Here is a 24501-nt window from a genome sequence, read left to right as displayed (position 1 = left end):
GGACTGAACATTTGTGTCTCCCCAAAATTCATAAATTGAAATCTTAATCCTTAAGATGAGGATAATGGGAGGTGGGGTCATTGGGAGGTGATTAGTTCTCGAAGGTGGGGCCCTCATGAATGGAATTAGTGCCCTTATAAAATAGGCCCACAGGAGCACGTGTGCCACTTGCATCATGTGAGAAAAGAACCAAGTAGTAGGGAAAAGAACCAGAACCAGCCCCAGCCCCTAGACACCAATTTGCTAAAGCCTTGACCTTGAACACTCAAGGTCAGAACTGAGACAGAAACTGTCATATAAGCCACTCGTCTATAGTTCTTTTGTAACAGCATTCCAAAAGTGGATGAAGACGATCACAAATGCTTTGAGGGTTTTCACCCCAAAAATCCACCAATTACTAAATTTTTATTTATGGTTAAATGAATATTCAAAATTAAGAAAGATAATCATTTTAGCACTAAATGTTTTAAAAATCACATGATATTTAATATTTCGTTACCTTCCCCGATGCTTCATCAACTAAAGATATCTGGGTAGGAGTTTCGATTTCAATTGATACCTATAAAAACAACATAAGAGATCATGAATAAGTCAGTTTTTCACAGTTTTGTATGTCTTTGCCATTTCAAACACAAAGACAAGTGAAGTTATAGACTTTTCTGTATAATAATTTCTGATTTCATTATAATAAATATTTTAACATTTTGAAAAAAATGATAAAGGAAAAATACCTTTCCTGTGGAGATTTTGCAAAATGTATTAAATGCCTTGTAAGGTATATACTTCCTTTGACACAACAATCCCATTTCCATGAATTCAATGTTCCTCTGTCTCCCCATGCCTACCATCCCACTCCCCTCTCCCTTTGAATTTGAGCCTTTGTGAACCATGTAACCATGTGTACTAGCTGTTCGGTTTTGTGCAATAGAACACAGGCCAGATCAGACCATGATGTGCAGGCCCCGTTCTCTAACTGCAGTATCTGATGAATGGATGAGCCTAACTGTTCATCTCTTCAGTTCACTAATGTCATAAAACTTACAGTGACTAAGGTTAAGATGTTAAAATATCCTTACATTTCTGGAATCAAACATCCTATTCATGATCCACTATTTATTACTGATAGGTTCAGTGAGTTACGATCTTAACTAAGATGTTTACATATTTTCACATATGAAATGGCTTTTTCCCAGTATACTATCATCTACTTTGCTAGCAAAGTTGAGCCACTAACCTTTTTATTATTACCCACAATGACTCATCTAATATAGGGATTATTTATTCTTTGAACAATTGGTAGAATGCACCTTCAAAATATCTGGGCCCAGGGCTTTTTGTTGAAGAAGACATCTTTGATAACTGAATTTATTTGATGGTTACTGATGTATTCAAGTTTCTCACTTTCCTTGCCTCGGTATTTTTCAATTTTCCCAAATATTTATCTACTTTGTCTAAATTATCAAATATGCTAGTATATTAATATATGGTCTAATCCACACAATAAACCCTAATTCTATCCGCTCACTGTGGTTCCCCTTTTCTGAATTGAGTTTTGCATAATTCCAGTGCTTTTGCAATCTGCCTCGCAAAATATTTCCCACTTTAAAAAAAAAAGAATGTTATTCGAAAAATAAAACTTACAATTCGTTTCTCCCAAAATCTGTATTTTGGGCTGGTTAACAATAACTCCTTAGTAACAGGTGAACAGTACAAATAAACCTTCAAGCTGAAAACAAAAGGAAAAAGAAAAAGCTATTTCAGGACTATCCAAAATAAGCTATCCTGTGACTACGAATTATTTTTCATTATATGTCAGTTTTCTCTAATAACACAGATCCCTGGCACAGGAAGTGCAAAGGTGGTTCCCAAAACATGCACACGCCCACTAGTTCAGTCCCATCAAAAGCATAAGGGAGGGGGGATTACCATGTCCACTGACCTCCTCAGAAAGGTGTCCCTCACCATTGCTATGGTGAAAGACACAGGCTTGTACCTGATCAGGCGCGTCTGTCTGAAAAAATGCCGCCAGACATTAACCTGCCTTTGGAGACTGAGAAAGAGGAGCTGGGAGCAGAGACTTCAGCTTTTTCCTTCACATAAATCTATGCTATTTACTTTTGTTAATGAACAAACCGTGTAATAGACTTTAAAAATTCAATAGTATAGTTTAGAGCACAGAGTTTCAACTGTTGTGCTGGGTGAGGATCTCTTAGGTGTGCCTCGAAAATTTTTAAAGACTAATTAAATTATTTCCAAAAGTAGTTCAATTTTTTGGCCAGGGCTGGATTTGAACCCACCACCTCTGATATGTGGGGCTGGCACCCTACTCCTCGAGCCACAGGTGCCACCCACTCCAAAAGAAGTTCAAAGCACAGTATTTTCTTTCTTCTACTTTTTTTTTGGGGGGGGGGAAATCAACATAATTTAAATGTGCCACGGAGGTTTAACTACAGGTTCAAGTGTGTTGTGAGATAAAAAGAGTTGAAAAGCACTGGTTTAGAGGTTAGGAATATAGTCAGTGGCAGAGTGTATTTTCCAAAGGTGGTCACTTTTTTCTTTCTTTCTTTTTTTTTTTTTTTGCAGTTTTTGGCCAGGGCTGGGTTTGAACCCACCACCTCTGGTATATGGGGCCGGGGCCCTACTCCTTTGAGCCACAGGTGCTGCCCTACACACTCTTCTTATAAAGTAAGTATCAGAATTCCTCTACCAACTGGAGCAGTCTGTGCTCCCTCCCGTTGAATCAGAGCAGTCCTTTGTAAATGCCTTAATCAAATGTAGGGGGAGCCTTTAGAGATCCAACCTGCAGGCAATGTAACTGGCTGCCTTGGGACACAGGCTTTTTTAACTCTGAACCTCCATTTATCGGGTCTGGCTAGCCTGAAAACACCATACCACGAAGACTTTTTAGAATAGACAAAAATGCCCAAGGAGCTCCAAAGGTTCCAGCCCTTACCCATCTTCCCAGACAGGTATCAGACATTAGTGAATCCTCAGATCACCTCAGCCCCATCTCATGCCCAGCCAGGCACGAGCCAACCACCCCTCTCTACCCTACCACAATTCTTGACTCACAGAAACTGAGAGATGACACCCAACCAGGGCTGCTTTAAGTCACTCAGCGATGAATTGCTTACACAGCAATGGGTAACTGATACCTCGGCTCTAAAGCCAGACCTGGTTAAAATCCTGGCCCTGCCTCTTACTGGCTGGGTGATATTAAGCAACTAATTAAACGTCTCCAGTTCCTTAGTTTCCTCATCTGTAAACTATTAATAATAAGGGTATCTATTCAAAAGATGGTCAAGGGACTGTAATGATAATGTCAGGTCCAAGAGAACAGGGCTTTCACCTGTGTGGCTCACTAATGTATTGTCAACCTACAGTACAAAGCCTGACCCATCATAGGCACCCAGAAAAAGTGCTGAACTATAAGTACATAGTGCCCAGAATTAGGGTAAGTGTTCAATAAACACCAGTCATCATTGTCAAGAGCACGGACTATTGCTACTGATCAGCAGAAAAATTGCTACTGATCAGCAGAAAAGCCTGACAACCACTGGTTATGTGTCTTGAGAATTTGGAATTTAGATTTAGGCAATGGCCGCAGGGACCCAAAAGTTCAGGTTTATGAAAAAAGTCTTAAACTCTTGGTAAATGTAGAATATAAATGTTTTGGCACAGTAACTGAGATAACGCCGGAAAGGCTATGTTAACCACTGTGATAAAAATGTGTCAAATGGTTTATGAAGTGAGTGTATGATGCCCCATAATCATATCATTGTATACAGTTATGATTTAATAAAAAAATTAAAAAAAAAAAAAAGTCTTAAACTGTATGATTTCTTTATAATGGGACAATTATTCTCACATACACTTTTACAGAAATAAAAATGAATGAGTTAATACTGCCTATTTCATCATAGATGAATTGCATACGTGTAAAAGTCTATTTGGTATGATGCTATTTATACAAAGTTCAAAAACAGCCAATGCTATCCCATGGTAACAAAAGCCAGAGCAGAGGTTACCTTTGGAGGAAGCAGGGGCCTGGGATATTGTTACTGTTTTAGCTCTTGGTCTGGGTAGCAGCTTCAAGGATGTGTTCACTTTGTAAAAGTTCGTCAGATGGTGCCCTTATGAAGGATGGACTTTCCATCGCTCCAAGAAAACCTTCACTTAAACACACAGACAAAGACAGAGTAAAATCAATTACCTGCACTCCAACCTTCTTTTCAAGGTAGGGGCTCTTAATCCTTTCATGTGATCTAAAAACAAAAGAACAGAAAATCATAAACTTTTTTTTCAGAGGATTCCTTAGCCCCACAAAACCTAACTATCTTCTTTTACAGCTTCCTTTCAAGAGAAACACCTGAGAGCTCCTTTATACAACAAATAACTCACATGGGCTGTTGACTCTTCTACAGGTGAAGAATTTCTTAGAGAACAGGACAGGTTGCCCATCCCTGAGCCACCAAAGGAGAGTGATACCCTGCAACGTGGGGCAGAGTTTAAGTCACCCTGAGAAGCCACAGAAGAATGAGAAAGGCTTCCAATCCTTTTACTCTCTTTTGTCATTATCAACCCAACATCCTTCCAGCCTCGCTCTGAGTGACCCATTCACTTCCTGCCACTGAAGTTAGTTCATCTAGAAGTTCAAGCTTGCGTCCATGCAGTCTGCTAGGAAATCCCTCAGGCTGAGGCCAGAATAAGAAGGGGTTCATAATCTTCTTGGCTTACTGTGACTACTGGGTTGAACAGCACAATTTGACTATTCAAGAGACCTGCCCATAGCCCCCCAAATTAATAGACTTGAGAAAATGAACACAGAAAGGTAACAATTAAAACAAATAGTACATGGCGGTGCCTATAGCTCAGTAGGTAGGGCGCCGGCCACATACACCCACGCTGGCAGGTTCGAATCCGGTCTGGGCCAGCTAAAACAACAACGACAATTACAACAATAAAATAGCCGGGCCTTGTGGCCACCACCTATAGTTCCAGCTACTTGGGAGGCTGGGACAAGAGAATTGCTTAAGCCCAAGAGTTTGAGGTTGCTGTGAGCTGTGACACCACAGCCCTCTCCCGAGGGCAACATAGTGAGACTCTGTCTCAAAAAAAAAAAAAAATATAGTATGCTAGATATATAGTGCAATCTAATATATTCTGAATCTTTAGCATGTAAAGGAGGAGACAACAAGGACCAAACACTGCTAAATTATTTAGCTAAATCAAACCAATTCTAATCACCACCACACACACACACTTTCTCTCTCTCATCTATATATGATGGTGCTTAAACTCAGGGAAAACAGGGCAGTCACCACACATCCCCTGGCTGCCCTTGACTGGATACATGCCACACCCCCACCTAGGATAGGCCACCTGTCCCCCAGAGGGTAAACCCCCTCAGGTTATACCTGGTCTAGCCTTTCAGAGCCTATAGGTAAACCCAGGGCTGGACTTTCCATAATTGGGGTTTCCAAAGAGGCCAAAAGGAAACTGAGTCAGGACTCTGCACCAGGCTGCCAAACTATGCAAGCAGCACCCTCTAGCCTGTGACTGCCCCCATTCCCACTGCCGCAGACCCCTTCCTAACTGATGCTCAGGAGAACCTGAGTGAGCTGACTTTGTGCTGCTGGAACTAAAGTCAAGGTCCAGGCCATTTTTCCTTTCCCTTGACTAGAATAAATCATATTAATTTACCACCCCCTGGCTTGGCACCTGTGGCTCAAGTGACTAATGCACCAGCCACATACACCTGCTGGTGGGTTCAAATCCAGCCCGGCCCGCCAAACAACAATGATAGCTGCAACCAAAAAATAGCCAGGCATTGTGGTGGGCACCTGTAGTCCCAGCTACTCGGGAGGCTGAGGCAAGAGAATCCCTTGAGCCCAGGAGTTGGAGGTTTCTGTGAGCTGTGATGCCACAGCACTCTACCCAGGGTGACCAGCTTGAGGCTCTGTCTCAAAAAAAAAAAAAAAATTACCCCCTCAAGAAGTCTTCCCCAACTTTGGGCTGCTATCTCAGGTCACAGGTCTCACTACCCTCTGAACCTGACCAACAGTGTTTCGCACAGACTCTGAACCCAGCACTGGGTTCTAGATGGTCCACAAAATGGATGTCAGGTAGGCCCATTGCCCACTCCAAATTTTATCAAAATGTGATAATGTGTTTATGTGCATTTTTATAGCCACAGAGATTTTCAGATATTCTTAATTAGTCTACTTTAACTGCCATAGACTGAGTGGCTTAAACAATACAAATTTATATTTTAAAACAGTTCCCTAGGGGCGGCACCTGGGGCTCAAAGGAGTAGGGCGCCAGCCCCATATGCCGGAGGTGGTGGGTTCAAACCCAGCCTCAACCAAAAATTGCAAAAAAAAAAAAAAAGAAAGTATCTGTGCAGTGATCATGGGAATGTATTTAGGGTGGCGCCTGTGGCTCAATGAGTAGGGCACCGGCCCCATATGCCGAGGGTGGCGGGTTCAAACCCAGCCCCGGCCAAACTGCAACAGCAAAAAAAAAAAAAATAGCTGGGCGTTGTGGCAGGCTCCTGTAGTCCCAGCTGCTTGGGAGGCTGAGGCAAGAGAATCGCGTAAGCCCAAGAGTTAGAGGTTGCTGTGAGCCGTGTGACGCCACGGCACTCTACCGAGGGCGGTACAGTGACACTCTGTCTCTACAAAAAAAAAAATAAATAAATAAAACAGTTCCCTATAGGGAACCTGAGAAATCCAAGATCAAGGTGTGGATGCATCTGGTTTCTGGTAAGGGCTCCCTTCCTGGTCTATGACAGCCACCTTCTCACAAGGTCCTTCCTCAGCGTGTGTGCATGAAAAGAGTGAAGCCTCTCAAGGGTTAGAGCTACTAACCCTATCAGGGTAGGAGCCGACTCACATGACCTCGTGTAACCTTAACAACCCCAGAAAAGCCCCTAGCTCCAAAACAGTCACTACGGGGTTTAGGATTTCAACATGCAAATATTGGGGAGATAGTCTAGTCTACAGCATAGTCAAAGAGTCTGTGTCCCCAAAAGGTTAAAAATCCAACAGGAGGCAATAAGGACATCTCCAAAAGCTGAATTTTTGCCCTTGACAAGTTTACATCCTGCTTGAGTAAACACGTGTGATTAGAGAACAGAAAAACTGCTCAATGTTAGGAAGAGTCGATTTCTCGCTTAATGTACAAACTGATGAGGATGTCGCAAATTCCTTTCGATGAATTATTTCTCCAAACTCACTACTCCTAAACATGGAGGGCAAGATTCCCAACCATACTTCAACCGTGGCTACCAAATTTTAAAGACTTAACACCGAAAGGGTTGGGCATTCACATCCAGAAGTAGACTCTCGAAGAAAAACAAAATCATTAATGTTATTCCCAAAAATAAGCAGAAAGATCTCCAAAAACTTTTCGCTGTTTGGTAAAGCATGAGAAGCGGTCCAGATTTTTCTCATTAAAATTATGGGTGGCTTTGAGCAGAAAAAGCAGAAGTATTTCCTAGAAGTAGTAACTTGAACTTTTATATTTACAGCACATGGGGTTGATTCTACCCACACCACCACCCCAGCACAGTTGAGGGAAGGTGGTGTTCTGAAAAGCGCAATTCCCTTTAAAATACTCTGCACTAAAGCTCTGTGTATTTGCACATGGGTTTGTTATACTGACTCATAGGATCAGGGAGCTACTCAAGCTTCTCTGCAAGGCCAGGTGGCCAGAGGCAGCTACTCTATTGCAACCGTTTATCTTCATCTCGGATCAAGGCCAGTTTCATTGGTAAAGTTAGGGACTTGTTTGTCAGCATAATAGATGTCAAAAGTGGACAATGGAGGTGAAATTAGCAGTACTTAAACTCTGGGGATTAGCTCCAGTCTTGCCTGGGGCATCTAAACCTATATCTTAAAAGTGACTCTCTAAACTTAATCCCTAAACAAGTCCAGCTGTGAAATCCTAGTAGTGTACTCTGATTGCCTAAAGCCATCGATAAGGTAAACACACAGCCATTCCAGACCAGAAGGAAGCATTCCTCTCGGCTGCAGACCTCGAATACCCAAAAGAGGCGGCGCAAGCACCTTCTGGAGCTCACACACGGGCTGTATGAAATGACAGTGTGTGCATGGTTGCGCCTGCTTGTCCAAAATTAATCTGAATTTTTTTTTTTCTTTATACCTGGTAGCGAGGCTATGGGGGACAACTTGAGAATCTTCGGCAACTTCTATGGGCCACTTGAAGCGCTTACCAGAAGAATCTACTAGCAGCGCCTGCCCAAAGTGACCAGAGTCGGTGTCCAAATGCCCAAAGCGCCAGGTTGTAAGATCCAGAAATAAAGCCTGCGAGACGCTTAAGACCCCGACTAAGACAACGGGTCCTGACCAGCCCCTCGCCGGCCTCCGACAGCCTGTCCCTTCCTGTCCTCTCTCTCCAACCCCCCGCGCCCCGGGAGAGGGCAGCACGCAGCGCTCACTCACCCTTGTGGCAGTGGGACAGGAAGTATGCGTGGGCCTTCAGGTTCTCCCTGTCAAAGCGGTCTATCGAGATGGTCGGATACTCCGCCATCTGTCCCCCGAAGGAACTCATAGCGCTGCAACCCTGGCGCAGGGGACCCCGAGCCGGCGCGTCCCGCACTGCCACTTCCGGGAACTTGCGCGCCTCCTCGCCATTGGCAGGCCGAGCGCAGCCACGTCCAATCAGAGCAAGCCAGGGACGGAGCCCAGGAGCTTGGGTTTAAAAGTTGGGGCAGAGACCCGCCTGAGCAGGGAGCGCTCCGACTCGCGCGGGGGCGGTCCGCGGGGTATCTCGTCACTTCCGCAAATCGACAAAACGCAGGTGGCGTTGCGGTAAAGCGTTGCAGGTGTCTGTGCAGCTGCAATCGGGCCAAGGGAAACAGAAACAGCCGTAGCAAGAGGCCCCACCCAAGGAAGCTGATGGGCTCCCCAGCTGCTTTTTGCGGTCATTTTTTGCTTCCTCTTTGCCTCCTGCTGGCCTGGGAGTCCGGGTGCCCGTCTGTCTCTTCTTTTCCCGATGTCTATGAGATGACCGTGAGGACTGTATGAGAAAATTGCATCTGATTCACGATAGATTCAATAACTATTAGTTCCCCTGGATAGAGCAGGTAGTCACCTACGTATGAGCAAGGGAGGAGGGAACGGAAAAGTCAGGCAACTGGCTGGAACAGACAGCCCTGAGAAGAAAAGAGCTATTAATTTTCCAGCGTTACACTATACAAAGTGACCTTCCCCTCATCATGTATGTATGAGTGAGAACAGAATGAACACTGACCGCCCAGCCTGCTATGACTTCAAACAAACAAAAACAGCAACCACATGGGGTTTGGGGGGTTGTTCTTTTCCGACTTTCGCTTCTGCACAAAACTTTCCTAAGCCTGTCGGTTCTCACTTAATAAACTTGCCACTGTTGGTTGTGTGCAAGTCTTGAAATTCCCTTCCGCACATTGACAAGAACCTTTAGACTGGTGACATGTTCCTTCATGGTGAGCCAGCCTGAAGATTATTCCATCCCTGAATTACTCCTGGTGAGAATCGCTGTCATCTTGGGAACTGGATTGGAGGGTTTTTTTTCCTCTTTCCCTTCTGCAGGCTTTCCCGTGAGTGACAGGTGCATGACTTCACTCCACATGGCTGACTGAGGTTCCTCCCAACCAGGTGGCAGATGGGCACTCCTCAGGCCATTCACATCCAAGCCGTTTGCCACAGGCTGACTCCAGCCCTCTCAGGGCTGTCTGTTCCAGCCAGTTGCCTGACTTTTGCGTTCCCTCCTCCCTTGCTCATACGTAGGTGACTACCTGCTCTATCCAGGGAACTAGCAGGGGACTTTCTCATGCCACGCAGAAGCCCATAACCCTCTCTTTACAGCCTCCCGGTGCTGCTACACTCCACTCTTATTTCAAAGTATTTCTTTATCACGTGTGGGGAAACGATGTTTGTGATTTAATCTGTCGCTTTTAGCGGCAGGCTTGCTCTTGCAGCCGTCTTCCTGCTTGCTTTTTCTTGTCTATTCCAGGGAAGGAACTATCAGCAGAGACAGAGCAAAGGGGAAGAATAAGACCTTGGACCTTGAAGCTGGTCGGTCAGCCGTACAGGGGAACTGCTCTGGGACCCTGGATTCCCTATTGGAATTAAGAATATAGAGACAAACAAACTTGATGGAAACTTTACATGGAAAGCAAGAGAAAAGCCTTTCAGGCACAAAAACCCCACCCCTTTTAACCATTTTGTCTGGGCTAAAAGTGTTTCATCAGATCTGGGGAGAGAAGGGTGGCATCCACAAAGATCTCTACACCTGCCAGAAGGCAGATCCAGAAAAATATCTCCAAGCACAGAACCACTGATAATTGGACATGGCCTTTATATTTCACAGGGGTCAGAGGCCCTGTGGATCTAACAGGGTAGATAGAGGCTCCAGTGCTACTCTGTAGGTATTAGAGACCCTTCTGAATCTACGGGGTTAGAGGCTTCTGTACAAATTCAAAGTGGATAGAGACCCTTGTGAATTTAAACAGGTGCGGGACCCTCTGCAATTTCCATGTTTTGTCCAGAGAACCAAGCAAAAATAGGCAATACTCTGCATCCCCAGAGACTCCCTGCGTCAGTATGTGCTTAGTTAACTGTTGTGCTGACTGTTGTGACCATGGAGGAGAAAGGGGGTCTTTGGGGGGACTATTGCAATCCCTGGGGGGCAGGGGAATGATAGTGGCTTGGACTTGGGTGGCAGCTATAAACCCACATGTTGGTGTATTGAGGGATAAACAAGAAAAGTAAGAGAAAGAGGTGTTATCTACTGAAGGGAAAGACTTAGAAAAGAATGGGGGAAGGTGTTTGAGGAGGTCGTCGTGGGCAACCAAGTAGCTGTTGAATATAAGCTGAATATCCAAGTCTAAAAAAGTTACTGTTTCCTCATTTATAAGTGAATTATGTTTGTATTTTCCCCCTTTATAATAATATATTTTTTCTAATTTTAATATCAGGTGAATCCAGATTAAGTAGAATGATTTTGAAGTATTTCTTCTTTTTATATTGTCTGTAAGATTTGGCATGATCTATTTTTTGAAATTATCTTTTATCTTTATTTATAAATATTAGTTGTCTATTCTTTGATACTATGGGGAAAAATAATAATAAGTAGTTAATTGATGACTCCATAGTGAACCTCAGAGTCAAAGCATTCTATAATAGACATACTCTTATTTGACAATGTGAATGTTACTTTCTTTGCATTACTATTATTATTGTTGCTCAATACTTTGTTGCAGCAATTGTCTGATTTCTTTTCTGAATGTATTTGTCTTCATTAGTTCTTTGCAAGGTTTTTGTTTCTGGTCCCCATCGTAAACATTGTTATTGTTGTTAAATTTTAAGCCTTTTTAATTTTGTGAAGGCAAAATGTGAAAACCTAATGAACACATGTATATGTGAAAATTAAAAAAAAATAATAAAATTAAAAAAAAAAAGAAAAAATAGTTCCAAGAAAAAGATACGAGCTAAGGAAATAAACTTGGGAGCTGAGTAAATACATGAGAGGTTTTTTTGGGGGGAAGAGGGGGTGTTTTTAGTATTTATTTTGTCTCAATATGACTCAAGTATAAGTTTACATAATTTGATTTTTAATTTGGCTTGTGTTTAATAATTGGAATAAAAAATTCCCCAAACTTTGATTCTCTTGAGCTGTAAAGAGCTGGCTCTGGCACGTCACTGCCTTTCTTTTTCCAATTCATTAGCAAATCCTGATGGTCCTGCGTTCAAAATGTGTATCTTGAACCTGGTCACTTTTCACTAAAGTAGCTGGTATTTTTCCATATAATAATGAAGATAATGTTAGAACAATAATTAAACCTATAGATATCATTTATTGTAGGTTTACTAATTGTCAGGCAGTATAACCGATCCTATAGGTTGGTTTATTTAATTCCTACAAAATGGACAGACAGGCGATATCTACTATCGGGAATTAGAAACACCAGTAGTCTTCCGTTCCAGGAACATGGTCTAGAATTCAAGAAGCAGCAAATAATCCATTGCGCCCTCCTCCTTGTTACAGGGTTAAGTACTGCAAAGATCCCGCCCCGGGCTCTCCAGAGGCTTAACAAACACAGTCTGCCAACCCGCTTTTCCCTCGCTCATGCGCAGAAAGCCCACTCCGGGGGGCGGGGCCTACCTGAGCTGGGTGGGGCCTAAGTAAACTGGGTGCTAGAGAGGCGCCTCCACGTTGCTAGGAGACGTTAGGAGCGCAGAGGCCGTGACAGTTGGCCTCTCTCTAGCCCAGCCCACGGAACCCGAGTGGAGAAAAGAGCACTGGGCGTCCGCCTTCTAGCTTTCCAGCGGGGCGCTCCCAACCTTTCCTGCTGGGCCGAACGAGGATAACCACGTGAAGCCGGACCCAGGGGTGGGTGGACTCGTCATTGAGGGCCGAGCTTTACCAGCCCCTCCTCTCTCCCGTCCGAGCCCCGCCCCGGAAGTTTAGGCTCCGCCCCTTCCGCCCAGTAGCTCTTCCCACCCCGATGTTTTCTTCCTCTGCGTCCTCTCCAGTTTGGGTGGTTTCTTCGTGGCCCTTCTTGAGTTTCGGAGTGTGATTCTCCTGGAACCCCCCTGGCCACCCGCGTCCCCTTTAGGTTTAGGAGACGCGAGCCTGAGGGCTCATTCATTTGATCCCTAGTTCTTACAAAACTGTACTTTTTTCATCCTAGCCTACATTAGGTAGATTTTACATCAAAATCACGTTTGGAGATTTATGGGAGAAAAAAAATTTGAGGCATGTTAGCAACAGGTAACTGCAAAGATGTGGCTTTGTGCTGCACAAATGCAAATTATTAGCACTCCTGGACCGTGGGCCACCAAGGCATATTTTGGCAACCTTGGGACAGGGAATTCCAAGACTTCGGAAGCCACCTTTCAGAGTTCAGGAAACGGGCCCAGGAATGTTCGTTGTATTGGCCCAGATTACGCGCTAGTTACAAGGCTCCCCTGCCATATCCTACTGCCTCTTAGGAACAGAAATAATCGTGGGGAAGACATGAGATCAGGGAGGTTAACTCTGTGGTAGTTTTAAGGGCACAAAAGTAAAAGCACTTCGCAGAGCAAACGGAGATGAAAAGGTATTTTGCGTAGAAGTGAGTTTGGTGCGGCTGGCTATATCAAAGCCTTTTACAGCTACATTCCGTATTTAGATTGTTGGGGATTTGGTGTTAAAATACAAACAAGCCTCTACTTAGGTTGGGATTCTGTCCCAATAATCCCTTGGTAAATTGAAAATATTTTTAAGTTGAAAATTAATGTATCACACCTAACCTACTGAACATCATGGCATACCCAGTCTACCTTGAACATGCTTGGGTCACTTACATTAGCCTACTGTTGGGCTTATTTTATAATGATGTATTGAATATCTCATGTAATATTGAATACTGTACTGAAGTGACAAAATGGTTTTGTGGGTACTTGAAGTGCAGTTATCTATTAAATGTGTGTCATTTTCACACCATGGTAAAGTCAAAAAAGCGGAACCATTGTAAGTCAGGGGACCATCTGTACCCAGATAAACTCTGATAGTGTTTAATAGCATTGAGTTTTTGCGAACTAGAAACTCAGGTATTGCCATTTCCTGTTTGTGGAGATCCAACTTGGTATTACAGACATTAAATTTATTTTTTAATCATTTCTTTTTTATTTTTTGTTACATTTGGTTAAATACCTCAGTTTGAAAGTGTTGAATGTTACTAGCAGAATTAGTGCTACTGAATTTCCTAGAATCACTAAAACATTTAATCGAGGAATTATAAGTTGATCTTTCATTATTTTAGTTTCATTTGAGTTTTGAATAAACAAAGAAAGACCAAAAAATGAAACTAGGTATATTAGCCACTAGGATTCCTATTATGGTGAAAATTACATTCATGTTGGCTTTAAATATTCTGGGGAAACAAAATTTTGAAATGCCTGTTAATAACTAAAAGATGTCCATTTCTTCTGGGAAAAATAATTCTTTCCCCAGAAGTCCAACTGATACAGCATATTTTGTGCTCTTCTATCAAATGTAGTATTTTTGTATGTATAGTTGGCATAATTGTTTGACCTGAAAGTGACAAAAGGTTACATAGATGACCTATGGGAAAATACTTTTTCAGCTAGGATGAGCAAATAAAAGTGTTTTATTATGTATCAAAAAGGCAACCTAACTGGGCATGATGGCTCACACCTGTAATCCTAATGCTTTGAGAGGCTGAGGCAGGGTTGTTTGAGCTCAGGAGTTCGAGACCAGCCTGTCTCTACTAAAAGTAAAAAAACTAGCCAGATGTGGCAGGCTTTTGCAGTCCTAGCTGCTTAGGAGGATGAGACGAGAGGATCTCTAGAGCCCAAGAGTTTGAGGTTGCTGTGAGCTATGACACCAGGCCAGTCTACTGAGGGGGACAAAGTGAAACACTGTCTTAAAAAAAAGAAGCCAACCTTAAAGCAAAAGTGGCCTGGATAAAACAGAAATTAGATCCTACCACTACTTTTAGAAACTGCTTCATTTGTAAAAGTAATGTGAGTAATACCATCACTAAGATCATATAAAGATTAGCCGGGCGTTGTGGCGGGCGCCTGTAGTCCCAGCGGGAGGCTGAGGCAAGAGAATCGCTTAAGCCCAGGAGTTGGAGGTTGCTGTGAGCTGTGTGAGGCCACGGCACTTTACTGAGGGCCATAAAGTGAGACCCTGTCTCTACAAAAAAAAAAGATCATATAAAGACATACTTGTTTTTTAAAGTATTTATAATACAGTGAATTCATACTTTTTTTTCCTCTTGTGTTTCTTAGCATCATTTTTTGTATCCTTTATGTATAGTTTATTAGTAATTATATATAAGAATTGATTATTAGGCTGTGCCACTCCTATTCAATTCACTTGTTGGTTCTATGCATCACTGAAGTGAACTTCCCATTAAATGAATGGGATTAAAGGGCAAGGGTTTCACTGAAGCATGGCTTACTTACTGTTTTGTCAGGTATTCAAAATTTCACATAAGTTCATATAATACTTTAACAATGAATTACCTTAAAATGCAACCTGAGCCTGAACACAAATCAGTAGATAAGGATTCAAAGTTTTTAAGATGTCACCTACAAACAAAACTCTAATCTTCTGGGCGGCGCCTGTGGCTCAGTGAGTAGGGCGCCGGTCCCATATGCCGGAGGTGGCGGGTTCAAACCCAGCCCCGGCCAAAAAAAAAAAACTCTAATCTTCATTATTCTGATCAATATCATGTCAGTATGCACATTGGAAAAAATGCAAACAATGCTCATGATGTATCTGCTTATGCAGTTGCTCCTTTGATCAGGATAAGGACTATGTGACTCAGATAACTTCATTTAAATTCATTTAAGTCTGGAGCTAAGTCCAACCAACTGGGGAAATTATGGTTTCAGAATAGGATGTAAAAATGCTATAAATGCTTTAAAATGTTAAATAAATAATTTAACAAAAATCTAGAGGAAATAAGAGGAAACAATTTTCATGTTTGTCAGAGAAAAGAGTCAAGACAGTACTTGGGTGTCACATTGATACCTGGAGTTGAAACAGAGACTCTTGGCTTCCTAACAGTGTTCATGATCTTTTTCCATTAACCATTGAGCTAACTTTTTGGCTATGTCTTTCCTTTTGAAGAAACATGCATCTGAAATTCAGCAAGTGTGTCAATTTTATTTCAATTTCCTGTTTTTCCGCCTGTTAAATCCAGGAAAATCTAAATTTATAACTCTTGTAAAGTCATTTGGTATACCAGATTTTAAACTTTTATACTTTTCTATAAAAGTTTAAAAATTCATTGAGTGTTTAGGATGATAGTCACCCAAAGTGAAGGATGGACTTTCTTTTTTTTATTCTTTTGTTTGTTTGTTTATTTCTTTATTGGCAGTTTTTGGCCAGGGCTGGGTTTGAACCCGCCACCTCCAGCATATGGGGCCAACGTCCCACTCCTTTGAGCCACAGGTGCCGCTCAAAGGATAGATATTTCTCATTGATGTGATTTTTTTTTTTTGGCTTTTCTTTTTGTACTTTAATGTATTTTTAACATATGAGCATTTGTTGTCATGATTGAAAAAAATCAAAAAAATCTTAATTCATTTATAAGATCTGACTATTTGTTTATTTTTTATTTATTTGTGAGACAGAGTCTCAAGCTGTCACACTGGGTACAGTGCCAAGGTATTATAGCTCACAGCAACCTCTAACTCTTGGGCTCAAGTGATCCTCTTGCCTCAATTTTTCTATTTTTAGTAGAGACAGTGTCTCACTCTTGCTCAGGCTGGCTTCGAACCTCAAGCAGTCCACCCACCTCGGCCTCCCAGAGTGCTAGGATTATAGGCTTGAGCCATCTCATCTGGCCTAGGATCTGACTTTAACATATTTCAGCCATTAGAAATTTATTTTAATGGAAGAGTAGATTCAAGGAATCATGACGAAAATTCTGGGCACTTTGTTTCCATTAAGTGACTGGATTTATTTTGGTAATAAAATAAGTAGTTGCAAAAACAAGCACAAAATTATGTCTTTGAAAAAACTGGCTATAGGGCTAGGCATGGTGGTTCATACCTGTGATCCCAGCACTCTGAGAGGCTGAAGCAGATGGATTGCCTGAGCTCGCGTTCCAAACCAGCCTCAGCAAGAGTGAGACCCTGTTTCTAAAAATAGCTGGGAGTGGGCGGCGCCTGTGGCTGAGTCAGTAAGGCACCGGCCCCATATACCGAGGGTGGCGAGTTCAAACCTGGCCCCGGCCAAACTGAAACCAAAAAAAAAAAAACAAAAAATAGCAGGGCGTTGTGGCAGGCGCCCGTAGTCCCAGCTACTTGGGAGGCTGAGGCAAGAGAATCGCTTAAGCCCAGGAGTTGGAGGTTGCTGTGAGCTGTGTGATGCCATGGCACTCTACCGAGGGCCATAAAGTGAGACTCTGTCTCTACAAAAAAAAAAAAATAGCTGGGCGTTGTGGTGGGCATCTATAGTCCCAGCTACTCAGGAGGCTGAGGCAAAGAGAATCTCTTGAGCCCAAGAGTTTGAGGTTGCTATGAGCTGTGATGCCCTGGTACTCTACTGAGGCCAACAAAGTGAGACTCTGTCTCAAAAAAAAAAAAAAAATAGAAAAACTGGCTATAGAAGTTTGGTGCATAGACAGTGACATGAACTCAAGTTGAATATTTGAATTTCCAAGACCATTAGTAACCTCCTGCCCTGTGTCAACATCAGTGATCTCAGCATCGTGACAGCCATGCAGCTTACGTGGACCTTGTGTCCGTCTGTGTCCTCACAGTGGTCCATCAAAGGACAGTATGCCTTGGTGACATGAGTAAATGACTTGCAGTGATTGGGATATTTCCAAGCAAGTAAGAAATGGTGGAAGTTCAAACCACTGCTTCTCAGCAAGAAAAAAGAGAGCGAGACAACTGATCTTACATTCCCTTTTTAAGAAAAGAGAGAGGCAGTTTTGGATGTTATTAATTGGACTGGTGGTGAGATATTTAACAATCTACCAAGCCAGAGGTTCTCAACCTGTGGGTCTCGACCTCTTTTTAACAATGAAAATACATAAGGAAGGTTGAGAACCACCAAACTAAGCAGTTACAAGTAAGAGTATGTTTTCAGGAATGTACGCGGTATTGCCTGGAACACAGAATTTGCATATGACTTTTAGGACATCACTCCATAACTCCAACTCTGAATGCAGTTTCATTTGCTAAAGATATAATAAAATAATATATGTATTTTTCAAGTTTTTTTTTTGTTTGTTTTTTAGGGTTTTCTCTCCCCCAATAGACCATAAATCCTTCTCAATCTAGGAATTGAATGTTAAAAACTTACTATATTTAACGAGACTCAATTTCCTATATAATTTTTATGTATTGGTTTTGTTCATTCTTAAAGAGACATTCAAAATTGTCCTTATTATGTTATCTATTAATGTTGTCTTCACATCTTTCAGCAATTATTGGTAATAAGGCCCCTGTAGCCATGGCCAGTTCTGATGTGAAACCAAAATCAATCAGTCGTGCCAAGAAATGGTCAGAAGAGATAGAAAATCTGTACAGATTTCAACAAGCAGGATATCGGGATGAAATTGAATATAAACAAGTGAAACAAGTTTCTATGGTAAGATTTATTCTTCTACAGACTCCTTCATTTTATTGATGAAGATACTAAGGACCAGAAGTGTGATTTTTTTAGGCAGACTGGTGGGAGAGGTTATTAGCTGTTCAGTTTGTTGTGTCAGTATAATTTCCCTCCATTTCTCTTTTATTTTAACCATGAAATTAGAAAAGGGTTAAATAATTTATGTTTTGTGGAGATTATATGTGGCAAAAAAAGTGTTAGAGAGTAACTCTTGATTTTGGTTGTACATTTCAGTCTTTTCTGAGAAAATAGAGACATAGCTTTGTTTTCTTTATAAAGACTAGACCAAAATCTAGATTTGGCTTCAGTTTATAATGTGTTTATTTTTAACCCATTTATTCTACTGGCTACTAGGAGTACTTTTTTTTTTTTTTTTTTTTTTTGAGACAGAGTCTCACTATGTGACCCTTGGTAGAGTGCTGTGGCGTCACAGCTCACAGCAACCTTGAACTCTTGGGCTTAAGTGACTCCCTTGCCTCAGCCTAGGAGGAAGAATTTTTAAGAATACAGTTGACTCTTGAACAACGCAGGGGTTAGAGGCGCCAACCCCTCCCCACTTCCTTTACAGTAGAAAACCTACATATAACCTCAAAACTTAAACTAGTAGCCAACTGTCGACCAGAGCCTTCCCAAGTAACATAAACAGTTGATTAACACATAAACAGACTAGTATCTACATTTATTTTCTGCATCCATGACATACCTACATTTTCTTTTTAAAAAACAAGTATTTCTAGGCTACATGGTTTGTCTGCAAGGTTTTTCAAATTGTCACAAATCTCAAAAAAAATTTTCCAACATATTTATGGAGAAAACTTGCATATAATGGACCCACATAATTCGAATCTGTGTTTGACAATCAACTGTATTGTAGAGTACGATGTAATATTTATAAACATTTACATATTTTAATTTTAAGATTTTACAACAGTGTTTACAACAGGAGTTACAACAGTGTTTATTGTTAACTTGATTTTTATATTTTTTGTATTGACTCATCATTTTTCAGAGACGAATTATGTGTGTATGTTAGAGAGCTCTGTAATATTTCTTATTCCTTCATTCTGCTCTTTGGCCTCTATTTAATATTTCATTTAAAAGTGTATAGGAAGCTGAGGAGGGAGGATCAGGAGTTGAGGCCAGGAGTTGAAGATCAGCCTGAGCAAGAGCAAGACCAGCCTGTTTTTCTCTACAAAAAAAAAAAAAGAAAGAAAGAAAGAAAATTAGCTGGGTGGGCCCCTGTAGTCCCAGCTACTCAGGATGCTGAGGCAGGATCACTTGAGCCCAGGAGTTGCAAGTGGCTGTGAGCTACAGTGATGCCTCTACACTGGGGCGACAAAGCAAGACTCTGTCTCCAAAAACCTCCTCTAAAAAATGTACAGAGGAAAATGCATGGAGTCTGTATAGCACTAAACGTAATAGGCTGCTTAATTTAATAGACGTTAACAGACATTAGGGTTATTGAGGAATGAAGCTAAAAATACAGAAGAAAAGAAGACTGACTACTGTGCTTTTCCTATATCTGTTTCCTTATGTCTAATACCATTTTACTCCATCCCTATTGCCAATACATAGTTTCAATACTGCACCATCTATGGCAGGCGTCCTCAAACTGCAGCCCGCCGGCCACATGAAGCGGTGTGAATTGTATTTGTTCCCATTTTGTTTTTTACTTCAAAATAAGATATGTGCAGTGTGCGTAGGAATTTGTTCATAGTTTTTTTGTTTAAACTATAGTCCGGCCCTCCAACGGTCTGAGGGACAGTGAACTGGCCCCCTGTTTAAAAAGTTTGAGGACGCCTGATCTATGGGCCCCTGTAGATAGGGAAAACATAAGCATTATCATTTCAATGCCGTTCAGAAATAAGCTTCATCATACCTTGTGTTAAGATTGGGTTGCCCCTAAAGATGCACAAGACCCAGAATAACTTGTGTTGTGAAACACAACACACTCTGTGCCCTTATCTCCCCTGCCCCTACACCCTCATGCCCAATAATCTTGTTACTAAGGCAAAACCAGATTTAAGAGAACAAAAAAGAACAACCTTAAAGGGGAAGTCCCAAAAGCCACTGAGCAGGGTATGCACGTGTGTGTACGTGTGTGCGTATTTGTGTGTGTGTGTGTGTGTGTGTGTGTGTGTGTTATGAAAGGAAGAACAATTCTACTCACCTTAGGACTTGGCAGTTATAAAGAGGTTTTGTGTTTCAACTCAGTATATGTGTATTGGAGATCTACCATGTACAAATTTCTATGCCAAGCGCTTTAGGAGATAAAAGTACAGGTGAGAGAGGACTTGACCTCAAGATGCCCTGTGAGCCAGTGGTAAGGGAACAGGCCAAGGGGTCAGTCAGTTCAGGGTCTACATCTGGGCTGTACCTCGCATCAGCTGGGTAATCATGAACCACGCTCTTAACTTCACGGAGCCTCCATTTCCTCAACTACAATAGCAGTGGCAGTGTCCGCTTCAGCCAGTGGTCCCAGGGATTAAGTGAACTCATGGATTTGAAGGGCCTGACATTGCACACACAATACTAATTTGCTGAGTGAATGAACAGTAAGTGTTTAATGAACAGTAGCTTTTAGCCTCATTATCTTGCAGCTGAAGACAAGTCGCAACAAGAACCATAAGACCGTAAGCAAGACAAAGTAGTAATATATGTGTCTTACAAAAACAAAAAAAACACAGAAACTTAGAGGAATACAAAATCCCCAGAAAAGGCTTCACATCCCCATTGGGATTCACAGTGGGCCTTCAAGGATGGTTAGGATAGTGACTGAAGTCTTGCTTTGAATGAAGTCCTTTTTTTTTTTTTTTTTTTGGAGACAGTGTCTTAGAAGTCCTGTGGCTCAAAGGAGTAGGGCGCCAGCCCCATATGCAAGAAGTGGCGGGTTCAAACCCAGCCCCGGCCAAAAACCACAAAATAAATAAATAAATAAAAATAAAGAGACAGTGATCTTGCTCTGTTGCCCTAGGTAGAGTGCAGTGGCATCATCATAGCTCACTGCAGCCTCCAACTCCTGGGCTCCAACCATCCTCCGACCTCAGCCTCCTGAGTAGCTGGGAGTATAGGCACCCACCATCATCCCGGCTAATTTTTCTGTTGTTAGTACAGACCAGGTCTCACTCTTGCTCAGGCTGTTCTCAAAATCCTAATTTCAAGCGATCCTCCCACCTCGGCCTCTCAGAGTAGAAGTTATTTTTCTTTACCTGAAGCACACACCTCTGTGTTGTTAATATTAATTGCTGACCACCCTGCCTGAGAAGAAGGTATTATTCCATTACACCTTAGGCATGAAGGTTTCTTATATTAAATGGGAGTGATCAAATTAAAAGTGAAGAAGAAAAAATTCAGAGATGGAAAGGGGTGTAAAAAGGAAAAATATCTAAAAGTCTCTGAGCACAGGCCCTGCCAGGATGTTTTCAGGATCATCTCTTACAAAGTAGCTCCAAAAGTCCTGAGATGGTTTTCAGAACCATATTAAATGAAAGTGAATCCACTCTTGGCCCCAAGGTGAAGGAGGCTGTAACAGAGCCTTGAGAACACCTCCTTCCCCTGCTGAGGGTCAAGAAGGCACACAGGCCAATGTGACGTCAGTGATAGGAAGAGCTGCTGGTTTTCTATAATGCGTGTTTCAGAGGCCTGCCAAGGTTTATTAGATATGCTGCTACCTATTTTTACTAATCTATACATAAATGAGAACAGAAAAAAAGAAAGAAACACATTAGGAAATGAAAGACAGAGACATAGATGTATTCATCTTTCCTTCCTGTTGAAAGCTGAAATTTGTAAGTGGGGAATATAAAAAGTGCAGGACTGTGTGCGTGGAAGGTATTGAAGAACAGGATTTGATTTTCAAAAACCTGGATAATGGGTTTGTGATCGTGATAAAGGGCATGTCACAAAATCCACAAGGAACAGATTTAACAATAATGAAAGTGCAGTCACCTGATCAGGAAGGCATCACACTGAGTCTGGAGAGGAAGGAGGGAGACTAGCATCCAAATCAGATCAGGCCTAACGATAAAGCAAGCACACCCATACGGCACAAAGAAAGGAATGGTGGGAGAAGCAGGAAAAGATTGTTGAGGACTATATTCATGACCCCAAGTTCCTATTACAAATTGGATTTCTAAGTGAACTTGAAATTTAGGCAGGAGGAAATGCTTATACACCTTAAGGTATCTCTGGAGTGTGTTTGCTTTCTGCAGTTACTGTGGTGTCAACAACCACAGGGCAGTGCTCTCAGAACGGGGTTCTTATTTCCCCTTGATTATGATCTTTTAAAAGTTATAATGTTTGAATCATTTGTAAATGTAAGAAGAAGGAAATTTAAATTGTTGTTAATGATTTCTCTATCATGTCCACAGTGTAAAAATTTAGGTCTAGAAATTGGGTTCTAGAAAGAAATGCCGATTTAGTCGTTCTGCAGTATAGGGATGCAGCTTAAGACATGTTTTTTGTGTGTAATACTCTTAAGAGCTCAAACATTTGTATATGAGCTGTTCTTTTAACTGTTTGATAGCAAAATAGGAGATCAAAATAAACCAGCATTACAATATTTGTGTCTGGTTTTTGACCTGCAGGTAGATCGTTGGCCAGAGACAGGATATGTGAAGAAACTTCAAAGAAGGGACAATACTTTCTACTACTACAACAAACAGAGGGAATGCGATGACAAGGAGGTCCACAAAGTCAAAATATATGCTTACTAACCTTGCTTCTGTGTATTACTTGTCGATTATATTTTTATAATTCATTTCTTTTTATCATGTAAATGTGATTTTACAAAAATAATTTAAAAGTATAGTCTTCAATTGAATGCTTTGTAGCACAAAACCATGAAATTTAGTATCTATTAATCATCTTGTCCTGTTTAAGGATATACACTGAAGTTGTACCTTTCTTGTTTTTTCTCTTTTTGACCATGTTAGTTGTAGTAGAATAACCACGGAATGTGAGGGAACGATATCCCCCTTTGAAGCCATTCTAATGTTTAGGCTAACCTGTTTCCCCGAAAATAAGACAGTGTCTTATTTTAAGGTGTGCTCCCAAAGATGCGCTAGGTCTTATTTTCAGGGGACGTCTTTATCTTTCCTGTAAGTAGGTCTTATTTTCGGAGGATGTCTTATTTTCGGAGAAACAGGGTACTAATGTATTTTCTTATAGCAGATACTGTGAGCGCACTACCCACACCTGGCTTGCCTTTACCTCTTTATAGAAGATCATTTGAAATGCTAGATCTCCATTTTGTGGCCCAAGGGTACACCTGGGGGTTCCCCCACCTAAGGCACCCTAAATTCCAATGCTGCCTGGAATCACGGCAGACACAGCTGATCACGAGTGAGGAAGGTCGCATTAACATTGAAGCTTAAAAAGTCCTCTCCTCAAAAATAGTAAGTCTTGGATATTTTGAGACTTACTATACAAAATACATCTTTCTAAATTTTAACTACTTTTTCACTGTTAAGTTTGTGATCATGTGAATTATGACCTTTAAATAGATTTTTGGATAGTGGCCCATGTCCATTCATTCATTCAAATATAGCTCCCATTTTTCTGAACCACTGTCTTCATCGTGAAACTCCATTAATTTTCCCAATTCGAACTTGTGCCTGTTCAACAACTCTTAATGGCTAAAACACATATCATGGAAAGGGTATGTAGATTGTCAAGCCTCTTTTATTTTTCCATTCCCAATGCTGCCTGGAAGATAAGATGTTGCCACTTATCTCAAGTCATTTTTTTTGCACTTCTCAGCTCATGATTTTTATCATCATCTTCCAGATTTGGCAGATAGTACAGTTTGAAGGTAATCCCTCAGGTTCATGTACTGGGAACTTAATCACCAAGTCAACAGTACTGACAGGTGGGGCCTACTAAGAGGTAATTAATGTCATTATCATGGGAGGAACGGGTATTGTTATAAAAGTGAGTTCAGTTCCCTCTCACTCTCTGCCTCCCACCGTGGGCTGATGCAGCATGAAGGCCCTCCCCAGATCCAGTGCTATGCTCTTGGAATTCCCAACCCCCAGAGCCAGGAGCCAAATAAACTTCTTTTCTTTAAAAATTACCCAGACTCAGCATTTTGTTGCAACAACACTAAACAGACTAAGAACAGAATTGTAGGTGCCAAGCATAAGAAGTCTTCTAAATCTGATAATACTTTTTTTTTTCTGGTAAAACCTACTGTGGTAGGCCAATAACTGCCCTGCATCCCTAAAACCTGCTATGACAAGCTCTGCACAGATTTTTGTCCAGTGACATCAGCTTCTCAGCCCTGCAAGTCTGGATAGCATCTGTCGTTGTCAGCTATGAGCAGTGGAGAGCCAGTTTCACCCTCGGAGGGAACTG

At 41.6% G+C, this 24501-nt stretch overlaps 2 protein-coding genes and 1 long non-coding RNA gene across 10 annotated transcripts in view; 2 read left to right on the top strand and 1 right to left on the bottom strand.

Moving 5' to 3' along the window:
* DCLRE1C (DNA cross-link repair 1C) overlaps positions 1 to 8604 on the bottom strand; it is a 33026-nt gene extending 24422 nt beyond the window's left edge. For 2 of the 8 annotated variants that reach the window (XM_053572493.1, XM_053572492.1), the window contains exons 1-4: positions 8466 to 8604; positions 4214 to 4265; positions 1642 to 1726; positions 500 to 559 (exon numbers count right to left, since the gene is read on the bottom strand). In XM_053572493.1, the coding sequence (XP_053428468.1) occupies positions 500 to 559; positions 1642 to 1726; positions 4214 to 4265; positions 8466 to 8574 (306 nt within the window). In that variant the 5' untranslated portion in view covers positions 8575 to 8604. Of the gene's footprint in view, positions 1 to 499; positions 560 to 1641; positions 1730 to 4213; positions 4266 to 8465 lie in introns of those variants that run through there. The other 6 variants (XM_053572497.1, XM_053572499.1, XM_053572495.1 and 3 more) reach the window with 5 other exon arrangements.
* Positions 8605 to 8809: 205 nt separating this feature from the next.
* Positions 8810 to 9995, top strand: LOC128572439 (uncharacterized). The gene is made up of 2 exons (XR_008376213.1): positions 8810 to 9734; positions 9821 to 9995. It is a non-coding gene; the product is annotated as an uncharacterized LOC128572439 (long non-coding RNA).
* A 7969-nt stretch (positions 9996 to 17964) lies between these two features.
* MEIG1 (meiosis/spermiogenesis associated 1) lies at positions 17965 to 24236 on the top strand. Its single transcript, XM_053572508.1, has 2 exons — positions 17965 to 18126; positions 22734 to 24236. The coding sequence occupies exons 1-2, from the start codon at positions 17989 to 17991 to the stop codon at positions 22860 to 22862; spliced, it is 267 nt and encodes an 88-aa protein (XP_053428483.1). The 5' UTR covers positions 17965 to 17988; the 3' UTR covers positions 22863 to 24236.
* The last annotated feature ends 265 nt before the right edge of the window (positions 24237 to 24501 follow it).

Source organism: Nycticebus coucang, chromosome 20, assembly GCF_027406575.1.
Source record: "Nycticebus coucang isolate mNycCou1 chromosome 20, mNycCou1.pri, whole genome shotgun sequence".
Classification (NCBI taxonomy): Eukaryota; Metazoa; Chordata; class Mammalia; order Primates; family Lorisidae; genus Nycticebus; species Nycticebus coucang.
This window is presented reverse-complemented; position numbering and strand designations above follow the sequence as displayed.

Excerpts from the sequence above, each read along its gene's own strand:
- MEIG1 (XM_053572508.1), top strand. The coding sequence starts at position 17,989 with ATGGCCAGTTCTGATGTGAAACCAAAATCAATCAGTCGTGCCAAGAAA. Across the intron at positions 18,127-22,733 it reads AAGTGAAACAAGTTTCTATG|GTAGATCGTTGGCCAGAGAC; the intron begins GTAAGATTTATT and ends TTTGACCTGCAG.